This window comes from Schistocerca cancellata, chromosome 6 (genome assembly GCF_023864275.1).
Source record: "Schistocerca cancellata isolate TAMUIC-IGC-003103 chromosome 6, iqSchCanc2.1, whole genome shotgun sequence".
NCBI classification, from domain to species: Eukaryota; Metazoa; Arthropoda; class Insecta; order Orthoptera; family Acrididae; genus Schistocerca; species Schistocerca cancellata.
This window is the reverse complement of record NC_064631.1, coordinates 452,150,683-452,173,034: the sequence shown is the minus strand read 5'-3', so window position 1 is coordinate 452,173,034 and position 22,352 is coordinate 452,150,683. Positions and strand designations below refer to the sequence as shown.

The window sequence follows — 22,352 nt, the reverse complement described above, 5'->3', positions numbered from 1 at the left end:
AGAAGTCATATGACAGAGTTGAAATATTGCTGTCTGACAAAGCAGATAATTGAGCATAAACTGTTTCATAGAATAAAATGGTAGACAGTGGAAAGGCTTTTTCCCAGTATGATCAAGGGATGTATAAATTAGATGACATATGAACACAAACACAGCGTACACCTGTGGAATTACAAGAGAATATGCCAGCTGAATGATATGTTTCACAGGATAACTTTTTCATTTGTAAAATACGCATTCATTGTAGAACAAAGAGATAATTGTTTCAGCAAAATCAGGTGGCTCCATAAGTCAGTAAATGTAAAAATATGGCATTGTAGGTCATGAATAAGAGAGTAGTGTAATAATCACAAATATTTTTTAAGTCCTGTACTGTAAGCCTGGTGTAAGTCATGTGATTGACTAAGTGGTTTCTCACAATTACTAATTCAAGAAGAATGGATACTGATGATAGTGGAAGATAATTTTGACAGACAGAGTAGAAGAGGAAAGACATATAGAAAGCGAGAATGGAAATATATGCTGTACCGATTTTGGATTGATGAGTCTGTAGGCTTTTGGATGAGGATTTAGAAGGACTTTGAAGGGCCCAATATAAATATCAAAGAATTTCTTCAACTCCTCACAGATAGGATATAGATTACTCATCTGTTTTGACTAGAACTGGATTACTTACTTCAAACTGGGTTGCTTTCAACTTCCTATCATGCCTTTGTTTTCTGATATTCCACTGTTTCACAGTATTTTTCCTACAATTTCTTCTCTTTCTTGTGGAGTTAAGCTCTTACAGGCTGGAAATTCAATCAACTCATTTGCCAAGTTAGATGTTTTTTTATTGTATAAAATTCCATAGGAGAAAAATCAGTAGAAATATGTTTCAGGCTGTTTAAAATATTTTCAAAGCTACTGATTTGTTCTATCTGTTTTGTGTGAGGCTTGTTACAGTGCATCCTGCATAACATCCAAATTTTTCTGAACCATCTTCCTGCAAGATTACTGGCTGGATGACAGGGATATATTAGAATATGACTGATATTTTCATCTTCAACCAAAGTTATTGAAGTCTTGTAGGTAAATTGGGTATCTTTATCAGAAAGGATTGCTTTACTTGTTACCACATCTGATTTTGAAAACTATATTTCTGTTAGATGCTTTGTAGAGTGGATATAATTTTATAAATTTGGAAAACAAATCAACCATCACAAATGTAGAGCAATATACCCTCTTTATTTAGTGGCACATTTAAATTTACAGCAACAAACTTCCTCTGTTCTTTTGGCAAAATGTTTTGTGTAAGCCCTCTACATGTTTGGTTACTTTCTTTCAAGCTCTGGCATCTGTCACAGGTTGCTAGTTGCTTTCTACTCCCCTTGAAATACTGAAGAAATAAATATTTTCTTGATTTTTCTGAATAAATTTTAGTGTCCAACATTGTCCAAACTGCATATTTTACGAACACATCTGTGAAGCACTCTGGCCAATAAAACTTTCAAATGTTACTGTCGACTCTTATCCTTCTAAACATGTTATACACTTCATAACATTTTTCTGCCTTTTTCCCAATCATATGTTTAATAGTATGCAGTTTCGGTTATGATTTCGATTTCTTCTGGTATCAATGCAAATGCTTCTTAACTCATTTTCAAATTTTATCCCCTTCAAATACATTGGCTTAAGCTTCTTCTCACATTCACCTCTACTGTCTTCAAGTTCACTCTCATTGGTAGTCTCTGAGAGTCAGGTTGTTTTTAATTTTGTGTGTGTGTGTTTGTTATTGGTGCAGCTCTTTGTGTGCATGATTGGTTCCTGCTGAATGTTATTTGGGCACTGTGTTTGGGTTGCTGGTGCTTCCATGGAATAAAATGGTGTTCAGTTTACTGGTCATGTAATTAAAACACACCCATCTCATTGTCACTGCTTCCTGTCATGATACAGAATGGTAAAGTTAGGTCTGTGTAGAATTTTACTTTTGTGATGGTTTCAAATTTCCATTCGTGAGACAAAATTCCTTCTTCAGTAATGTAGTGACCAAAATATTTGAATTTCTTCATAGGAAATTTCCACTTTTCCAACTTCAGTGATATCAGTAAAATACGAAATGTGGTAAATGACATTGGTACCAGAAGTACTCTCCTCCACACATCACAAAATGCTAAGGGAATATAGATGCACAGGCAGTAAAGTTCTTAGTAATAGGTTAGAGTATGGTAATACAGTAGTTTATCCATGAGGAATGGTTACAGCTGCGATTTACAATTCACAAAAACTGATAAAGACATATGGTCCTGAATTGGCAGTGAGGAAAATCTTTCCAGTAGGTTGTTGTTTTTCACATGTATAACCCTTTTTCTGTGAGAGTCACTCATAATAGAAAAGTAAGGTGTTTCTGTGTTAATTTCTGATATACAAGTAAAAATACTGGAAGTGATGTTACAAATATTTATAGTAAGTAAGTAATTTTAAATTGATGTAAAAAAGTAATTATATAAGAATGTTTTCATAACAGACAGAGAAATAAGCAAAAGCTATGTAAGAGAATGCACTTACTCATTAGAAGCTGAAATAAACCCACAGTGTTTGAAGTGCATTATGCATTAATCAATGAAACAATAATTGTCTTTGTGAATCATAGAAGGCCACAGAGAAATAGACAAGTGCAGAAAGCTGTGGAAAAAGATAAGAACACAATATAACAAGTGATAATGGACAAATGTTGTGCACATCTAAATGTGGCAGTTGATAGTTATAAGGAAATTACTAGATGAAAGCAATAATTTTCTAAGCTTTTTGATTTGTTATGCTTATGCTAGCAATAGTTTTTGAATGTTTGTGTGCTTTAGACAGTTTATTGTGTTTTAAAACTACAGTGTACTTTGCATTTAATTAAATGTCATTCATTTGTAAAAATTACTACAAGGAGTTTCTTTTTTAAACAGATCAAAGTGGCACAACCGAATGACTTACCAGCTTCAGGCCAAGAAATTCAAGTGTGCCTGAAGGTACAAGCAGCGGGAGAGTGGAACCGAGCTCTTGTTGCGTGTAAGAATTTCACATCAGATTCTGATGGTTTTGTGGACTTTGTTGTTCCTCCACAGCACCAGAATATTGTTCTTCTTTCATTTGTGGTAAAATTTTTGTTATAGTTTAACATCAAAATTAGTATTACCATTAATATCTTAACACTGAAATTGTTTGCAGACCTTTTAACTTTATTTTCATTTATTTGAGTAACTTATTTTTACTTTAATTTGAGCCCAGGGTGAATCACTATCATATTATAGTTGAAACAATGGAAAATTTGGAATGGAATAATGATACGATTTGGATACATTGCCACTCACTACCTAGAGTAGGTGCCGAGGGGTAGAAAGGCATATGTAAAAGTAGACTATTGGAAAATACCAGCTCTCAGACAAAGTCCTTTATCAGATCTCTGTCTCTCTCTCTCTCTGTCTGTCTGTCTGTCTGTCTGTCTGTCTGTCTCTCTCTCTCTCTCTCTCTCTCTCTCTCTCTCTCTCTCTCTCTCTCTCTCTCACCCACACACCCACCCACACACCCACACACACACACACACACACACACACACACACACACACACACACACACACACATGTTCACACCTGCACAACTCTCATTATACAATTTATCTGTTGACTGTGGCCATGCACGTGTGAGTTTCACATGTATGAATGTGCAGTTAGTCTCTCATCTGATGAAGGAATAATATTGTAATTGCCTAATTTTGCTATACAACCATATTATGAAGCTCTCTAGGATGACCCTACATTGATAAAGCAGGTGTTAAACACAACCTGAATGAACACCAAAGTAAGGAAGGGCCAGACTGTCAAATTCTGCTACACAAAATCCAAGACAGCATTTAAGTATAAGTTAGTGGCAAGAATACTCTCAATGTCAACTAATTTTAAGTATCTAGGCATAACATTTGATAGCAAATAGCATTGGTATCTTCAAATTTGCAAGGCAAACAGTCTTCTTCCAAGTAAAGATAATCTCTAGTGGCTCTTCAAAGAAGGTAAAACAAGAGTTATGTTGTTCCTTGGTAGGACCTCATCTAGAGTATAGCAGTTCTGTATGGGACCCATACCAACAATAGCTGGTTTCAGTACAGGAAACTGTGCAACAAAAGCCAGAAAGATTGCCTAGAAATATTTTGAGTGATTAGTAATGTCACTGCTCTGATGAAGAGCATAAATAGAGCACATTGGAAATCTGAGAAAGATCCACCAGATTAGTTAGTACTTATGGGGCTGTTGGAGGTTGCATTACATAGTTTGATATTAAAAATAAGATGAATGGAGGTGAAGGCAGAGATTAGGCCATTTCCACAAACTACAAGCTACACTACAAGGAGTCTGTAGTCAGATATTTTTCTTGCAGATAAAGGAAAAGGGCATAAAATGGTTTACTGAGAGAAGTGTTTAATCCCTAGGCTGAGACACTACAGTTTTTCAGGAAAACACTGAAAGTGAGTTACTGAAGGCTTAAATTAAGTGGTCATGTGACCCTCCAACCTCATGTAAGTCATAGATGTGAAGTAGTGGTTGTTGCCAATGTTGGATAACACTATTTTGCCAAGCACAGTGCACTTTAATCATGGTGGCATTCAAAACAGTTCACAATCTCAGCCATTTCAGAAATGCTTCCACCCTTGACCCAAAAGTCAATGGTCTTACCGTTTTGGGTGTAAGATAAATTGCTCCATTTCTGTGCTATGACAATCATTGCACTGTTTCCTGCATGCTTTATACATCCTTCACTGCTTGTGCTGCCACCTGCTGTCTGAGTGGTTACTGCATGTTGACATTGTTAGACTGTTATCACAGTAATGTGTCCGGATCACGTACATCACAACAAAGCATACACACAAGATATAAACAACTACACATGTATAAGTCTCATTTCAGTTACCGGCATGTATAAATTATTCAATAAAACTGTCACAATCTGCACAAAAGGAAAGATTTTATTTTAATCGTGCAAAAGAAAGAAGCTAGCTATAGACATGAATAGTGCACAATGGACAACTTGTGAGTCATAAAAAAGTCCCAAATTTAGCTATGAGTATGAATAACACTTTGTCTGATAATCACAATTTTGAAAAACTTAGATTTGCTGATGAAAAATATGACACTGATGTAACTTTCATTATTATACAGAAAATAAATATATAGAAAGTAAAACAGGACACAGGAGTGTCACAAATTGAAAAAGGTGTCAGACAAGGAAATTCCATAGCACCAAATCTATTCTCAGCCTCCCTAGAGGAAGTTACCAAATTCTTAAATGGTGAAAATGTAAAAGGTATATGTATTAATGGAATAGGTCTGAAGAACATAATAAAGCAAGTTTGGAAGTAGACATTGAAATCGCAATTACATTATAACTAAAATAATGTATAATCAAAACGATGAAAAGAGAACTGTACCAATCAACAATGAAGTCATAGAATCAACTGAAGATATTTTTTTATTTAGGGCAGTTGAAGACAATGCACAGATGGCTACAAAAAGAAATAAACAGTAGTGAAAAATGAGCCAGGAGTGCACTTGGTAAACTAGAAAGAGTTTTCGGAACTAAGTTTCCAATGCTTTGTTAGCTGAAAGTTTGCAATCAGTGTGTAGCCAATTAGCAGTTTCAATTTACAGTAGTGCGACATGACCACAACAATTCAAAAACTGAAGGCTGCTTAGCAAACAATGTAGAGATGCATTGAGGGAACTATTATTAACCAAACTATACCAAAAATTAGTCACCTTCCCCAGTAGACATGAAGCTAATACCATACTTAACATGGCCTCTGGCCTTCACAATGGCCACAGTTCAGTGAGAAAGAGAGGCTGTAAGTTTCTTCAGTTATACTGTCTTCAGCTGAAGCCACTCATTGATGATTAGATCCCACAAGCTACCATCCCGGAAATTTTACACAGGCTTAACACTGGGTGGTTTAGCTGGCCAGTTGAGGCATGATAGGATACCTGAGTGTTTGTCATACCAGAACTGTATGTGTGCAGCCTTACAGCCTGCTGAACATGGCTGTTGTCATCTTGAAACATGGGAGTGTCTGCAGCATACCCATCATGAATTTCTAAAATGAAGGGAAACATTGTCAGCATCAATGCTGAAATAAACAACCCAGTTCATGTTTATCATAACCTGAATGAGTGGGTGCAAGTCATGGTATGTAAAACACCTTAAAAATATTGCATTAAATGCCTCAGGGGTCATCAGTACTGTTGATGCCTTTCAGCATTCAAAAAGCAGGAAACTGCAACTCGTTGGAGCACCTAAAATGCCTTCAGTCATCTGCAGTCAATTGCTTGGACCACTGAACATGTGAAGTTTAACTACACAGGTAGCAATGCCCTTTTTATGAGATACCTGACTAAAAATGTCCAGTATAAGCAGTTTCTTCACAATGTTCACTCACAGGCTGGTTGCACTGATAACACCTACTCCTGCTCAGTTTGAAACCAGTTGTTATTATGACAGTGTGACTCACATGTTTGGTTGTGTTGGTTAGTATATTTTTATAACCATTCTTCTTATACCATGTTACATGGCTGCGAGGCTTACCTCATACATACAATGGACAACTTCATTCATGATGTGAACATGGGCACTACCAAACAGAGTAGCTCTTCCTGTCTTTATGTCCTACCTTCATGTCACTCCATCTTTCTGTACTGATACAACCAACCTGTGTGTACACACTACTTCACATCTATGACTTACATGAGGTTGGAGGGTCACATGACCACTTAATTTAAGCCTTCAGTAACTCACTTTCAGTGTTTTCCTGAAAAACTGTAGTGTCTCAGCCTAGGGATTAAGCACTTCTCTCAGTAAACCATTTTATGCCCTTTTCCTTTATCTGCAAGAAAAATATCTGACTACAGACTCCTTGTAGTGTAGCTTGTAGTTTGTGGAAATGGCCTAATCTCTGCCTGTGGTGCACCATGGGACATAGATGACGGAGATCTACATCTACATCTACATTTATACTCCGCAAGCCACCCAACGGTGTGTGGCGGAGGGCACTTTACGTGCCACTGTCATTACCTCCCTTTCCTGTTCCAGTCGCGTATGGTTCGCGGGAAGAACGACTGTCTGAAAGCCTCTGTGCGCGCTCTAATCTCTCTAATTTTACATTCGTGATCTCCTCGGGAGGTGTAAGTAGGGGGAAGCAATATATTCGATACCTCATCCAGAAACGCACCCTCTCGAAACCTGGCGAGCAAGCTACACTGCGATGCAGAGCACCTCTCTTGCAGAGTCTGCCACTTGAGTTTGTTAAACATCTCCGTAACGCTATCACGGTTACCAAATAACCCTGTGACGAAACGCGCCGCTCTTCTTTGGATCTTCTCTATCTCCTCCGTCAACCCGATCTGGTACGGATCCCACACTGATGAGCAATACTCAAGTATAGGTCGAACGAGTGTTTTGTAAGCCACCTCCTTTGTTGATGGACTACATTTTCTAAGGACTCTCCCAATGAATCTTAACCTGGTACCCGCCTTACCAACAATTAATTTTATATGATCATTCCACTTCAAATCGTTCCGCACGCATACTCCCAGATATTTTACAGAAGTAACTGCTACCAGTGTTTGTTCCGCTATCATATAATCATACAATAAAGGATCCTTCTTTCTATGTATTCGCAATACATTACATTTGTCTATGTTAAGGGTCAGTTGCCACTCCCTGCACCAAGTGCCTATCCGCTGCAGATCTTCCTGCATTTCGCTACAATTTTCTAATGCTGTAACTTCTCTGTATACTACAGCATCATCCACGAAAAGCCGCATGGAACTTCCGACACTATCTACTAGGTCATTTATATATATTGTGAAAAGCAATGGTCCCATAACACTCCCCTGTGGCACGCCAGAGGTTACTTTAATGTCTGTAGACGTCTCTCCATTGATAACAACATGCTGTGTTCTGTTTGCTAAAAACTCTTCAATCCAGCCACACAGCTGGTCTGATATTCCTTAGGCTCTTACTTTGTTTATCAGGCGACAGTGCGGAACTGTATCGAACGCCTTCCGGAAGTCAAGAAAAATAGCATCTACCTGGGAGCCTGTATCTAATATTTTCTGGGTCTCATGAACAAATAAAGCAAGTTGGGTCTCACACGATCGCTGTTTCCGGAATCCATGTTGATTCCTACATAGTAGATTCTGAGTTTCCAAAAACGACATGATACTCGAGCAAAACACATGTTCTAAAATTCTACAACAGATCGACGTCAGAGATATAGGTCTATAGTTCTGCGCATCTGCTCGACGACCCTTCTTGAAGACTGGGACTACCTGCGCTCTTTTCCAATCATTTGGAACCTTCCGTTCCTCTAGAGACTTGCGGTACACGGCTGTTAGAAGGGGGGCAAGTTCTTTCGCGTACTCTGTGTAGAATCGAATTGGTATCCCGTCAGGTCCAGTGGACTTTCCTCTGTTGAGTGATTCCAGTTGCTTTTCTATTCCTTGGACACTTATTTCGATGTCAGCCATTTTTTCGTTGGTGCGAGGATTTAGAGAAGGAACTGCAGTGCGGTCTTCCTCTGTGGAACAGCTTTGGAAAAAGGTGTTTAGTATTTCAGCTTTACGCTTGTCATCCTCTGTTTCAATGCCATCATCATCCCGGAGTGTCTGGACATGATGTTTCGAGCCACTTACTGATTTAACGTAAGACCAGAACTTCCTAGGATTTTCTGTCAAGTCGGTACCTAGTATTTTACTTTCGAATTCACTGAACGCTTCACGCATAGCCCTCCTTACGCTAACTTTGACATCGTTTAGCTTCTGTTTGTCTGAGAGGTTTTGGCTGCGTTTAAACTTGGAGTGAAGCTCTCTTTGCTTTCGCAGTAGTTTCCTAACTTTGTTGTTGTACCACGGTGGGTTTTTCCCGTCCCTCACAGTTTTACTCAGCACGTACCTGTCTAAAACGCATTTTACAATTGCCTTGAACTTTTTCCATAAACACTCAACATTGTCAGTGTCGGAACAGAAATTTTCATTTTGATCTGTTAGGTAGTCTGAAATCTGCCTTCTATTACTCTTGCTAAACAGATAAACCTTCCTCCCTTTTTTTATATTCCTATTAACTTCCATATTCAGGGATGCTGCAACGGCCTTATGATAACTGATTCCCTGTTCTGCACTTACAGAGTCGAAAAGTTCGGGTCTGTTTGTTATCAGTAGGTCCAAGATGTTATCTCCACGAGTCGGTTCTCTGTTTAATTGCTCGAGGTAATTTTCGGATAGTGCACTCAAGATAATGTCACTCGATGCTCTGTCCCTACCACCCATCCTAAACATCTGAGTGTCCCAGTCTATAGATGGTAAATTGAAATCTCCACCTAAGACCATAACATGCTGAGAAAATTTATGTGAAATGTATTCCAAATTTTCTCTCAGTTGTTCTGCCACTAATGCTGCTGAGCCGGGGGGTCGGTAAAAGGAGCCAATTATTAACCTAGCTCGGTTGTTGAGTGTAACCTCCACCCATAATAATTCAGAGGAACCATCCACTTCTACTTCACTACAGGATAAACTACTACTAACAGCAACGAACACTCCACCACCGGTTGCATGCAATCTATCCTTTCTAAACACCGTCTGTGCCTTTGTAAAAATTTCGGCAGAATTTATCTCTGGCTTCAGCCAGCTTTCTGTACCTATAACGATTTCAGCTTCGGTGCTTTCTATCAGCGCTTGAAGTTCCGGTACTTTACAATTACAATACCGATTGCTGCTTGGTCCCCGCATGTCCTGACTTTGCCCCCCCCCCCCCCCCCCCCGTTGAGGCTGTTGCCCTTTCTGCACTTGCCCGAGGCCATCTAACCTAAAAAACCGCCCAGCCCACGCCACACAACCCCTGCTACCCGTGTAGCCGCTTGTTGCGTGTAGTGGACTCCTGACCTATCCAGCGGAACCCGAAACCCCACCACCCTATGGCGCAAGTCGAGGAATCTGCAGCCCACACGTTCGCAGAACCGTCTCAGCCTCTGATTCAGACCCTCCACTCGGCTCTGTACCAAAGGTCCGCAGTCAGTCCTGTCGACGATGCTGCAGATGGTGAGCTCTGCTTTCATCCCGCTAGCGAGACTGGCAGTCTTCACCAAATCAGATAGCCGCCGGAAGCCAGAGAGGATTTCCTCCGATCCATAGCGACACACATCATTGGTGCCGACATGAGCGACCACCTGCAGATGGGTGCACCCTGTACCCTTCATGGCATCCGGAAGGACCCTTTCCACATCTGGAATGACTCCCCCCGGTATGCACACGGAGTGCACTTTGGTTTTCTTCCCCTCCCTTGCTGCCATATCCCTAAGGGGCCCCATTATGCGCCTGACGTTGGAGCTCCCAATTACCAGTAAGCCCACCCTCTGCGACTGCCCAGATCTTGCAGACTGAGGGGCAACCTCTGGAACAGGACAAGCAGCCATGTCAGGCCGAAGATCAGTATCAGCCTGAGACAGAGCCTGAAACCAGTTCGTCAGACAAACTGGAGAGGCCTTCCGTTCAGCCCTCTGGAATGTCTTTCGCCCCCTGCCACACCTTGAGATGACCTCCCACTCTACCACAGGTGAGGGATCAGCCTCAATGCGGGCAGTATCCCGGGCAACCACAGTCGTAGTCCGATCGGGGGATGCGTGGGACGAGCTGGCCGTCCCCAACAATCCCCCATCCAGACCCCCACAGTGATGCCCATTGGCAACAGCCTCAAGCTGTGTGACCAAAGCCAACACTGCCTGAAGCTGGGAGTGAAGGGATGCCAACTCAGCCTGCATCCGAACATAGCAGTTGCAGTCCGTATCCATGCTAAAAACTGTTGTGCAAAGAACGTCTGAACTAATCTACAGAGAGCGCAAACAAAATGACACAAAATTGAAACAGTTATTAAAATACAAGATTGCCTAGTAAATGCAGTAATGCTGCCACTTGTGCACTGCTGACACACTGCTCGGCGGCGGAAGGAGACTACGCGATTTAACACTATTCGAGTACTAAAACGCGATGCTACAACTCTCAAATACTATAATACGCCCGAAATTTATGAATTAAACAATGCAAGTACCAAAAACACGCAAAGAAATTAAGAATTAAACTATGTAACAAATGAGTGACCTAGGAGTATACGACTTGCTGCTGCAGCTGCTTATCCAACGGCGGCAGGGAGCACACTGATGACAGGAGAACAGTGGCTGCACAGATATGTACACACAAATAGATGTGCAACTGCTGAGCAATTGATTGCCCACATGAACAAAGGGGCTACCAACAGTGTCTTCCAATGTCCATTCAGCAAATGTTCTTGCGTATGGGGCACTGCACCAGGTGCCTGGTTCATCCACCCATGCTAACGAATGCAACTGAGTGGTGACGGGTGGCCTTTACAATGAATCATGTTTTGTGCTCCATCAGACTGATGGTTGTTGGTGTGTACATCATGAAATGTTGGAGAAAATATCCTGCAACAATCATTAGAAGGGCCCAAGACACTGGTGGGAGAGTTTGGTCTTGGGAATGTTTTCATGGCATTCCCTGGGTGCATCTATCCTTGTGGACCATGTCTACTGCTACATGCAGTTTATTTTTCCTTAGGATCATGGCATCTACCAGCAGGACAATGAAATGTGTCACACATCTTGCAGTGTATGCTTGTGGTTCAAACAACTCCAGGATTAGTTTACCATACTCTCCTTGCTACCAAACTCCCCATATAGGAACCCAGTCAAGAATCTGTGGGCCCACCTTGACCAGGCTGTTGCTGCCATAGGTCCTCAACAGAAAACCTAGCACAGCAGGCCACAGCACTAGAGTCAGCATGGCTCCACATCCCTGTTGGTACCTTGCAGAACCTCAGTGACTCTCTTCCTGTACTTCTTGCAGCAGCCTGCACTAGTTATTCAGGTTTGTAAATACCGTCACTGCCTGTTACCTAAGCTTTATTCACACTTCTGTTGGTTTTGTACACATCATCTAGCACTATTTCATTATTTTCATAATTGAATCTATGTGTTTTGATTCATGTCTTGAACTGCACAAACTATTCAAGAAGTCTTCATTTTCTTGCATAGTTCTCTGTGCGTTTAATAAATTTTTGATTAATTTTTTGCAGACTTTTATTGTTTTCAGATGTTACAAATTTTTATTGTACTGAAGACATTTATGAATAGCTATGTTTAATTTACCCTGTTCAATCACATTGCTATTACTGATGGAATGGAATTCTTTCCTGCTATTAATAGTTAAGTGGTTCATTGTTAGATGACTTCCTTTTGTTTCTTTGTACCTGCAGCAATTTTTAGTGTTGATGGAAGTACTGATACTTTTCACATTTCATCTGTGTGCAATCATCAATTTATAATATGTTGAATTTACTGCATAATTTAATCTGGCATACTTTCTTATTTTTTAGTTAATTCTCATAAACTACACTTCTAGCTTCCTGCCTCATAAGTTTCTTTCTTTCTTGCTTTTGTTTCTTTCTAGCTATGTGTCTATTTTTACTCTGCATCTCAAGAGCTTGTCATCACTTGAAATTGTAACATGGTTTAGGGCCATCATATCCTATACAATTCCCTTTTTCTTTGATAAAGTATAGCCAGTACCATGTCATCCTTTGCCAAGTACATTTTCTTTTTACTGTCCTCTGGAAGAACATGTTAAAGGCAAATTTCTCCTCCTTATCTATTGGTATTTTGCATTATTTCTCATCATCTCTATAGTGTATACTATAATTTTTTTATGTTTCTTCTATTTTGCTCCATCCCCTTCCATCATGTGTTTATTGTTTTCTGTTTCTTCTATTTCATTTTTTTGTAGTGCTTACCTATGTAGTATAATATTTCACTTCCTTCTTCCTCACCAAAGGTAGGTTGCACAAGTCCTGAGGTTTCAGCTGAAGACAAGTACTGTCCAACCATTCTGTCTTCTTGTAATTTGACAGTTTTCTCGAGTGATTTTTCTTTGATACAACAATCAATACTCACACTCATGGTTCACTTCCTGAAGAAGTCATGTGGAACTAATTTTATGCCCATTTATTTTATTATTTATTTATTTTATTTATTTACTTGGTCCTGTTGATTACATATTATACAGCCAGTGTACAAGTAATATAGGACAAGTCAATTGATGCAATTACAGTAGTACATTAACATTTATACATCACATTGCACCGACATTGGTTTATTTTACAAGAACAATTACTTGCATGCAGTATTAAAGCCTGCATTATGCCAAAAACAGTTTAAGGGATTGTTTAAAATAGTAGAATAAGTGACTGCATATTTTTATGTAATGACATATATAAGGAAGTAAATTTTCTTCATGGTCATGGTTTAAATGAATACAAGTTTTAACTGCATTTCTTAGGAAGAGGTTTAAGTGAATGCTCAAGAGAGTGGGATACATGGGAGTTCAAATTTTCTCGTAATGAGACAGATAAATTTACATTTTATCGCCACAATTTCAGTTAAATTACAAGTAACAGCATCACACTTTATCTTTAAGGGAGTGCTTTTCTTAGGCAGCTTCCACCACTCTTGTACATCATAACTCTAAGTATTCACTCATTTTTTAGAAAGTTTGTTCGATGAGGAATAATTTTAGTTTCCTTTTGAAAACCTGCACATTATTTATTTCCTTTTTTATATTGATGGGGAGCTTATTGAAGACCTTAATACCTGACTCAGTAACTCCCCTATATACTTTAGTGAGAGTTGCAGAGCCTTGAAAATTTTTCACCTGTCTTGTGTCATGGTTGTGGATGTCACAATTTTTCTGAAACAGTTCCCTGTTGTTGGCTACAAATAACATCAGTGAGTATATATACTGACCTGTGATGGAAAGTATCCTGAGAGATTTGAAGAGACCTCTGTAAGATGTCCCATTAGGGACCCCACATATTAGCCTCACTGCTCGTTTTTTTATTCTGAAGACTTTTTCAACACCTGCGGCATTTCCCCAGAAGATTATGCCATAGGAGAGAACAGAATGGAAATATGCAAAATATGACAACAACATTATTTCTCTGTCTACTAACTGATGGAGAGCTCTTAGTGCAAAGCACGATGAGCTAAGTTTCTTGACCAGCTGATCAATTTGTTCTTTCCATCTTAGGTGACTGTCTATCTGGATACCTAGGGATTTTGTATGTGTGGTTTCATTAATTTTGTGATTGTTAATATGTATTTCTGGAGCTTTATTTTTTTATTTTTTGTCAGAAACTGTATCATATTGGTTTTTGAAATATTTAAGGTTAGGCTATTCACAGTGAACTGTTTGTGTACTTGAGTAGAGACTGTCATGGCTGTATCCTGCATTCTGGAGTTGGGTCCTTTTACGAGGATACTTGTATCGTCGGTAAACATTACTATTTTTGCTGTGTTGTTAATTGGGATTGGTAGATCATTAATGTAGATCAGGAAAATTAATGGCCCAAGAATTGAGCCCTGTGGGACTACATACTTTATATTTCCCCAGTCTGATGTTAATGCTGTTCCTGACCCCCTTAAGACAACCCTTTGCTTCCTGTTCTGTAAGTATGATTCTAACCAAGTCAAAGATTTGTCTTTAATGCCATAATGTGGAAGCTTTTTTTAAGAGTGTGTTGTGATCTACACAATCAAATGCCTTGGCTAGGTCACAAAATATCCCCATTGGATACCTTTAATAATTTTGTTCACTGCAAAATTGCATCTGTTAGGTTAAATATAGCTCTGTCTGTGGAGGAGCCCTTACGAAAGCCAAACTGTGTAGGAGCCAGTAAGCCATTTTGTGTAGTGTGACTATAAATCCTATCATACACTATTCTCTCAAATACCTTTGAGAATACTGGCAGCAGGGAGATGGGCCAATAGTTGGATATTTCATCCCTTGCTCCACTTTTGTGGATTGGCATCACTACTGCATGTTTTAATCTATCTGGGAACACACCAGTTTCCATAGATTGGTTACACAAATAGCACAATATATAACTGATTAAGTCTGCACATGATTTTAAAATCCTACTTGATATGCCATCGTATCCACAGGAATCTGAGTTTTTGAGTAATTTTATGGTTTTTACAATTTCTTTAGGGGTTGTACTTCTGAAATGAAGTGCTACTTTAGATGTTATTTGTATGTGGTTAAGTAGTTCAATAGCTTCTGTGTGAGCCTGTTTATTATGGTTCACTGTTTTTTCAGCTACAGAAAGAAAAAAATTGTTGAAATCTGAGGCTGCAACTTTGTGTTTATTATTGTCAGGTTTTATGTTCTTATTTGTCTCACTTTTTATGATGTGCCATATGGTTTTTATTTTATTATTTGAATTGCTAATTTTTTGTGCATAGTGCAACTGTTTGGTCTTCTTGATTACACTTGTTAGAATTTTACAGTATTTCTTGTAATGTGACTTTACTGCTGGGTCTGTACTAGTCCTCTGTTGTACATACACTTCTCTCTTTTTGTTACATGATATTTTTATGCCAGTAGTTAGCCATTCTTTCCTTTTACTACAGGTTGGTTTGATTTTAATCTGTCTTTGGGGGAAAGAAGCTTCAAAATGTTTAAGAAATAAGTTCAGGAATGAGTTGAACTTCTCATTCACTGTGTCAGCCTGGTATACTTCCTCCCATTGCTCATGGCATAAACTATTTCTGAACAAGCAAGTAGATTCAACATTTATTGATCTAACATGTTTAACTTGGTTACAATGGCCATGTGTTGTTTTTCTGCTGTCAAGTTTTAGGGTTGTTATTTGACCATCATGGTCAGACAGACCATTTGTTACTGCCTGTGTCATCACTTCATTGTAATTTGTGGGATCTAGGAACAGATTATCAATCAGGGTCTTGCTGTGCCCGTATACTCTTGTTAGGAATTAGATCATGGGGAGCAGATTGAAGGTTAACAGTAGTGATTCTAATAGTTTCTGGTTGTTATTTTTTGTGAGTAAGTTTATGTAAAAGTCATCACATACTATGACGTTACTATTGTTTCTATAAAGTTTAGTAAGAACTGTTTCTAGCTGAGAGAGAAATTTTTGTATGTCTCCCATAGGTGACCTGTAAATTGTTACTATGATCAGGAACTGTGAATCAAGCTCTAATTTGACTGCACAACATTCAAAGTGCTGTTCAATACAGTATTTAGATACATCTATAACGCGTGACCTAATAGTATTGTGTGTGTAAATTGCCACTCTGCCTTGTCTTAAATTGCTCCGACAGTAGGAAGAATCAATTTTGTAACTACACTCCTGGAAATGGAAAAAAGAACACATTGACACCGGTGTGTCAGACCCACCATACTTGCTCCGGACACTGCGAGAGGGCTGTACAAGCAATGATCACACGCATGGCACAGCGGACACACCAGAAACCACGGTGTTGGCCGTCGAATGGCGCTAGCTGCGCAGCATTTGTGCACCACCGTCGTCTTCAGCGATGAGAGTCGCTTCTGCCTTGGTGCCAATGATGGTCGTATGCGTGTTTGGCGCCGTGCAGGTGAGCGCCACAATCAGGACTGCATACGACCGAGGCACACAGGGCCAACACCCGGCATCATGGTGTGGGGAGCGATCTCCTACACTGGCCGTACACCACTGGTGATCGTCGAGGGGACACTGAATAGTGCACGGTACATCCAAACCATCATCGAACCCATCGTTCTACCATTCCTAGACCGGCAAGGGAACTTGCTGTTCCAACAGGACAATGCACGTCCGCATATATCCCGTGCCACCCAACGTGCTCTAGAAGGTGTAAGTCAACTACCCTGGCCAGCAAGATCTCCGGATCTGTCCCCCATTGAGCATGTTTGGGACTGGATGAAGCGTCGTCTCACGCGGTCTGCACGTCCAGCACGAACGCTGGTCCAACTGAGGCGCCAGGTGGAAATGGCATGGCAAGCCGTTCCACAGGACTACATCCAGCATCTCTACGATCGTCTCCATGGGAGAATAGCAGCCTGCATTGCTGCGAAAGGTGGATATACACTGTACTAGTGCCGACATTGTGCATGCTCTGTTGCCTGTGTCTATGTGCCTGTGGTTCTGTCAGTGTGATCATGTGATGTATCTGACCCCAGGAATGTGTCAATAAAGTTTCCCCTTCCTGGGACAATGAATTCACGGTGTTCTTATTTCAATTTCCAGGAGTGTATGTCACTGGGAATGGTGTTCAAAGTCATGCTCGAGCAGACAGTAATAGCCCTTGCTTCATCCTGACCACTGTTCATCTGTTAATGTACTGAATTTCTATCATACTATCTGCACTTTTAATGATTTTTAAAATTATAATTGTAAATATTTGAGTGTAATGATCTTTGTTTGTAATGTAAGACATAAAAGTGGAATCCAGTCATTGCTATTTTTATTGGCAACACCATTTGTAATGGTGAAGTATAGGGTCCAGAGTAAAGACCTCTGGTATTTCAGAAGGTAGTCACAAACAAATAAAAATACAGAAAACATACTTTGATTTGTGGGTATCCTTAGTTGGTTTTAAAAATTATATCTCCATTGTTGACACATTGACAAAGACTTCCCCAGAGTTGTACAAGTCCTTTATGTCATTTCTGGAGGAAAGATGGCCACTTCCTGTGTGATTACCTCCTTATGTGCTTATTAGGGGGGGGCAGGTGATGTCTGCTTGGTCCACAACAAGCTGATAGCTGATTTAACTTAGGTCTCCGTCGTGTAACAGTAGCAATTTGAATTACCCGTTACTATTAAGATACCTTCTTTGAAAAAAAAAAATAAAAAATAAAAAAATAAAAAAAAAAAAATATTACAAACCCCACACACCTAATTCAGCATATGTGCGCCAAAATGTGACATGATGTCAGTGAAATGGTTGCTGGTGAAGTGCCTGAGAGTTTTCTTCTGTTAACATGTGGAAATTTTTTTGGTTTATATTAACTGACAAGCGGAAGTGAGCCTCAGCAGAACAAATAAAAACAGCACCAGGGGAATATTCTGAAGAATTTCCTCACACATAGCTCTGTGAGTTTCAAAATCTCTCTCATTTCATTCTTGGGTAACCATTATTTTATAGGTGTGCATGTGAAGATCTCTGTGCAGGTGATCTTATCAGACAATCCCAGGGCAACTGCATGTTTAAGTTCTTAACTTTTTGGAGACTGTTGGATGGACACCCTCACATGTGCCACATTTTCCACTGTCATTACAGTCAGAGTTCATCCAGTAGATTTTCTTTTCAGCACAGAACCTGATGCTCTGAATTTTGATATCAAAACTCAAAAGCTTTTCTATCAGGAACAGCGTCTTGTCACCCAAGCTCAAAACAAATGCAAAATGCTTGTGGGGTAGTAATCACAGAACAACTATTATGAATACATTCCTTCACAACAAACACACAATGCTCACCTAGCCAAGCCACTGTGCCTGCTTAAAATGGCACGTACACTGCCATTGATCTATACCTCCTCCACACCAGTGACCCCATCACAACTCACACAATGGCCTCTACAAATATTAGAGGTCTTTCTGCTGAACCATACACATTAATGCCAACAACAACGTAATTGTGTGTCCCCTTGAGTGGCCATGCCATTCAGAAAAATACTACAAATATTTTAAAATTTCTGATATGAAGGATGTGAAAATACTTGGTTTTATTAGGAGGAGCATTGTTTTCCAAACAAGCAGTTGGGTACAATGTGGACTCAAAAATTATGCAGATAGATAAAAAGACATGTTGTGTTCAGAGTGGAGTGGCGTTAAACTGAGTCCACTCAGAATTGTGAGCTCAGTTGGGAAGCTGTACTAATGAAGAAGCTATATTGCTATTTAAGCATGACAAACTGAAGAACCTATACTTGGATCTGAGAATAGTGGGAACAGAGGAAAGTGGATTATGTGTGTACTGAGTGATTAAGCGAACTTCGTCGACCATGTGTACATGTATTGCCTGTATAACTAAAGATGTATACAGCCACAGAAGCATGAAACTTTCATTAGAATTTATAGAATTACTTGTTATAACAAGCTCATCATACTAGTGCTATGTAACCCTTTTTTCCTCTATTGTTAATTCCATGCATCATTTTTATTATAGTGTAACCAGCATGTTTGGAAGAATTAACTGAAAACATGTGTTTTATTCTATTGCTACCTTAGTTCCTTAGTGCTTAATCTGTGAATAGTGTTTATCTGGTGTGTAGCTGGTGTCAACAGTACCATTTTTCTTCACAATTTGGTGACAACCATCGTTTTCAGTACCGTACATTGAGTCAGTTACAAAAGTGTTGTGCAGAATATCATAATAGTCAATCTACACAAAGGATGATACTATCTGCCTATTGTAAGAAAATCTCAAAAAGTAGTTTAAACTGAGGGGAATAATTTAAAAACCTACTAATGTTTTGGGATTTATCATTCTAATATATTTTTATAGACAATTCATAATTTATGTAAGTGTGATACTTAGGTTTTATGATGGTACTTCTTTCTTATAATATTCTATTCTTTTGTTGCAGGCAACAGCTGTTGCTTATCAGACAAAATATTATTCTGCAGATAAAAGATGGAGAGTTTTCATGGAGCAGCCTTCTTCATTTTTTGATGTTCATGCATGGTATTCACCATCCAAAAGCTATATAACATTTCTGCATGGAAGTGAGAATGTTGTACAATGCAACACGCATCACAAGATCTCTGTATTGTTTACAGCACAAAATAACACAGCATTATCTACATTTCATTACCTGGTATGGACTGTTTCATTCATGAACATCCAAGATGTTTCATATGTTGACTATTCTTATACTATGGCAGTTTCGTATTAAAGTGAAATTGAAGTGCATAATGTTTGTTTGCAGGTGAAGTCTCGTGGTGATATAATTTATTCTTCTTCAGTTAACCAACAGGGAATTAGGATTGGGAAGGACTATCTCAAAGGCCTTCAGAATATGATTGGCTCTATGGATAACAGTGAAGAAAATTCTGTGCATGAGAATACAACAGGTTTAGAAATCAGACATCTGTCATTGAACTTGCACATAACACCTGAAATGTCACCATTGAGCTACTTTATTCTTTATAATATTCGCAAAGACGGTGAAGTTGTTGCAGCAACTCATGTTGTCCACATTGATAAATGCCTACCAAACATTGTAAGTCAACAGCAGCACTTTTCTTTCTGTAAGATAGTTACTTACGTCAGTATCACACTGTACAGCTTGGATACTTATGTTAATACCACTCAGAACAGCTTGGTAGAAGTGCTAACTTTATATACGCTAATGAAAATGATAAAAACAATATTCTTAGTGATCTATAATGAAATATGTTCTTACAAATCTGCCACAAAAAAGACCAATCTGTGAATGATTAACTACAAGTATGTAGGTAAAAAAAGATATTCTATAATCCAGAGCTAGACAATCCACTTTCAAACTTTCTTCAGACCAGGGTAATCACCTCACCTTTATTTTCATTTTTATTTGTACAGGCAACAGCATCTTACATTCAGTCTAATTCATTCATTCACTCATTAGTTACAGTGTATTCAATGATAGTGTTTCAGCAAGGTAAAAAATATTAGGAGGTAACCAGTCCAAAGTATGAATATCTGGAAGCTTGAAGGCAGTGTTCTCTTTGTGTTGTGATATTCTACTCTTTTATCTATGCTGAAAAGTTTTTTCACCTTCCCACAATTTAGTTCATTTTTTGTGGCCATCTTCTGTGAGATAACTTCTCATATTTCTGCTTTAGCTTCTCTGATTCGTATTTCTTCAAAGTAGATTTCTAGCTTCTCCAGAGTATCTTTTTATTGTGGAAAATATTTCTATCATCTGTTTATCTTGCCTGTCTATTGAACTCTCATGTAACATGATCACGAATTAACAGCTACTCTCAGTCCCCCCCCCCCCTTCTCGCTCTCTCTCTCTCTCTCTCTCTTTCTCTCTCTCTCTCTCTCTCTCTCTCTCTCTCTCTCTCTCTCTCTCTCTCTCTCTTTTGGTAGGGGGGGGGGGGGGGGGGCGGGGGCAAGACAGTTTGATATTTCTGAAACAGTGATGGCTTAAACAGATGACAGCTGAAAAGTGATCATTAAAACTGATCTGATATCTGATCTGACTCATGATGCTGTTTCTGATGTCTTGTGAATACACTTTTCTCGATTCCGTGAAATGTCCCTGTTTTGCAGTTGGTTCTTTTTGCACCCAGTGATTGTCAGTATCAGGTGAGGCCCTAATATACCAGAAAGATGCTGCAAAGTTAGATACATATTCCACAGTTTTCACTGCATCAATATTCCTTCATTGTTCATTGAATGGTACAGTTGTTCGCCCACTACTTGAATACTTCTCACTGGTGTGGGATCCATACCAGATAGGGTTGATAGAAGAGAAAGAGAAGATCCAATGGAGAGCAGTGTGCTTTGTTACAGGATTATTTAGTAATTGCGAAAGCGTTACGGAGATGATAGATAAACTCCAGTGGAAGACTCTGCAAGAGAGATGCTCAGTAGCTTGGTATGGGCTTTTGTTAAAGTTTCAAGAACATACCTTCACTGAGGAATCAAGCAGTATATTGCTCCCTCCTACGTGTATCTTGCGAAGAGTCGATGAGGATAAAATCAAAGAGATTAGAGCCCACACAGAGGCATACCGACAATCTTTCTTTCCACAAACCATACGAGACTGGAATAGAAGGGAGAACCGATAGAGGTACTCAAGATACCCTCTGCCACACACCATCAGGTGGCTTGCAGAGTATGGATCTAGATGTAGATGTAGAACAGGATGACACACTGAGGCATGACATTTATTAAAAAAATTTTACCAAGAGTGGAAATCTTCATCTTACAGAAATCCCTTCAGAAGCACAGCTTTGTTTGCATCCTTGTCATCATGAGTATCATCATCAATAACTTTTTCCATGCAATTGCTTAGGCATTTGTATGTAGCCATTAAGCTCAGAGATTTAAAATTCCTTATGATGGTCTGAGGATGGGTAGGAATACGTTTCTTCCCTACCTCGTCGTCAATGACTGCGCATTTTGGAGATTGGAGAAAAAAGGTAGAAATTCCTTCCAGGTTGCTGAATAAGGTCTGCACTGCTTACCGACTGTCACACAACATTAATGATTGAATTTAACTTATGTGCATAGCAGCAAATAAAGTGAGCATTTTCGTACACTACTCCAGTTTTAACTTGTGCCCACTTTCATGGACATTCATAATAGGAGCATTATCAGAAAACTGTGTATCAGTTTTTCAGGTGTCTGATTTAGTTTCTTTTTGCCTAGCTTCTGACAACAGCTACAGGTACACTATCCACAATGTGATGTTATGGTCATG

The 22,352-nt window shown here is 39.2% G+C and overlaps 1 protein-coding gene across 2 annotated transcripts in view; it reads left to right on the top strand.

Moving 5' to 3' along the window:
- Positions 1–22,352, top strand: part of LOC126191523 (murinoglobulin-1-like) — a 272,234-nt gene that overhangs the window by 96,051 nt on the left and 153,831 nt on the right. For both annotated transcript variants that reach the window (XM_049932422.1, XM_049932423.1), the window contains 3 exons: positions 2,937–3,125; positions 19,527–19,757; positions 19,869–20,162. In XM_049932422.1, the coding sequence (XP_049788379.1) occupies positions 2,937–3,125; positions 19,527–19,757; positions 19,869–20,162 (714 nt within the window). The remainder of the gene's footprint in view (positions 1–2,936; positions 3,126–19,526; positions 19,758–19,868; positions 20,163–22,352) is intronic.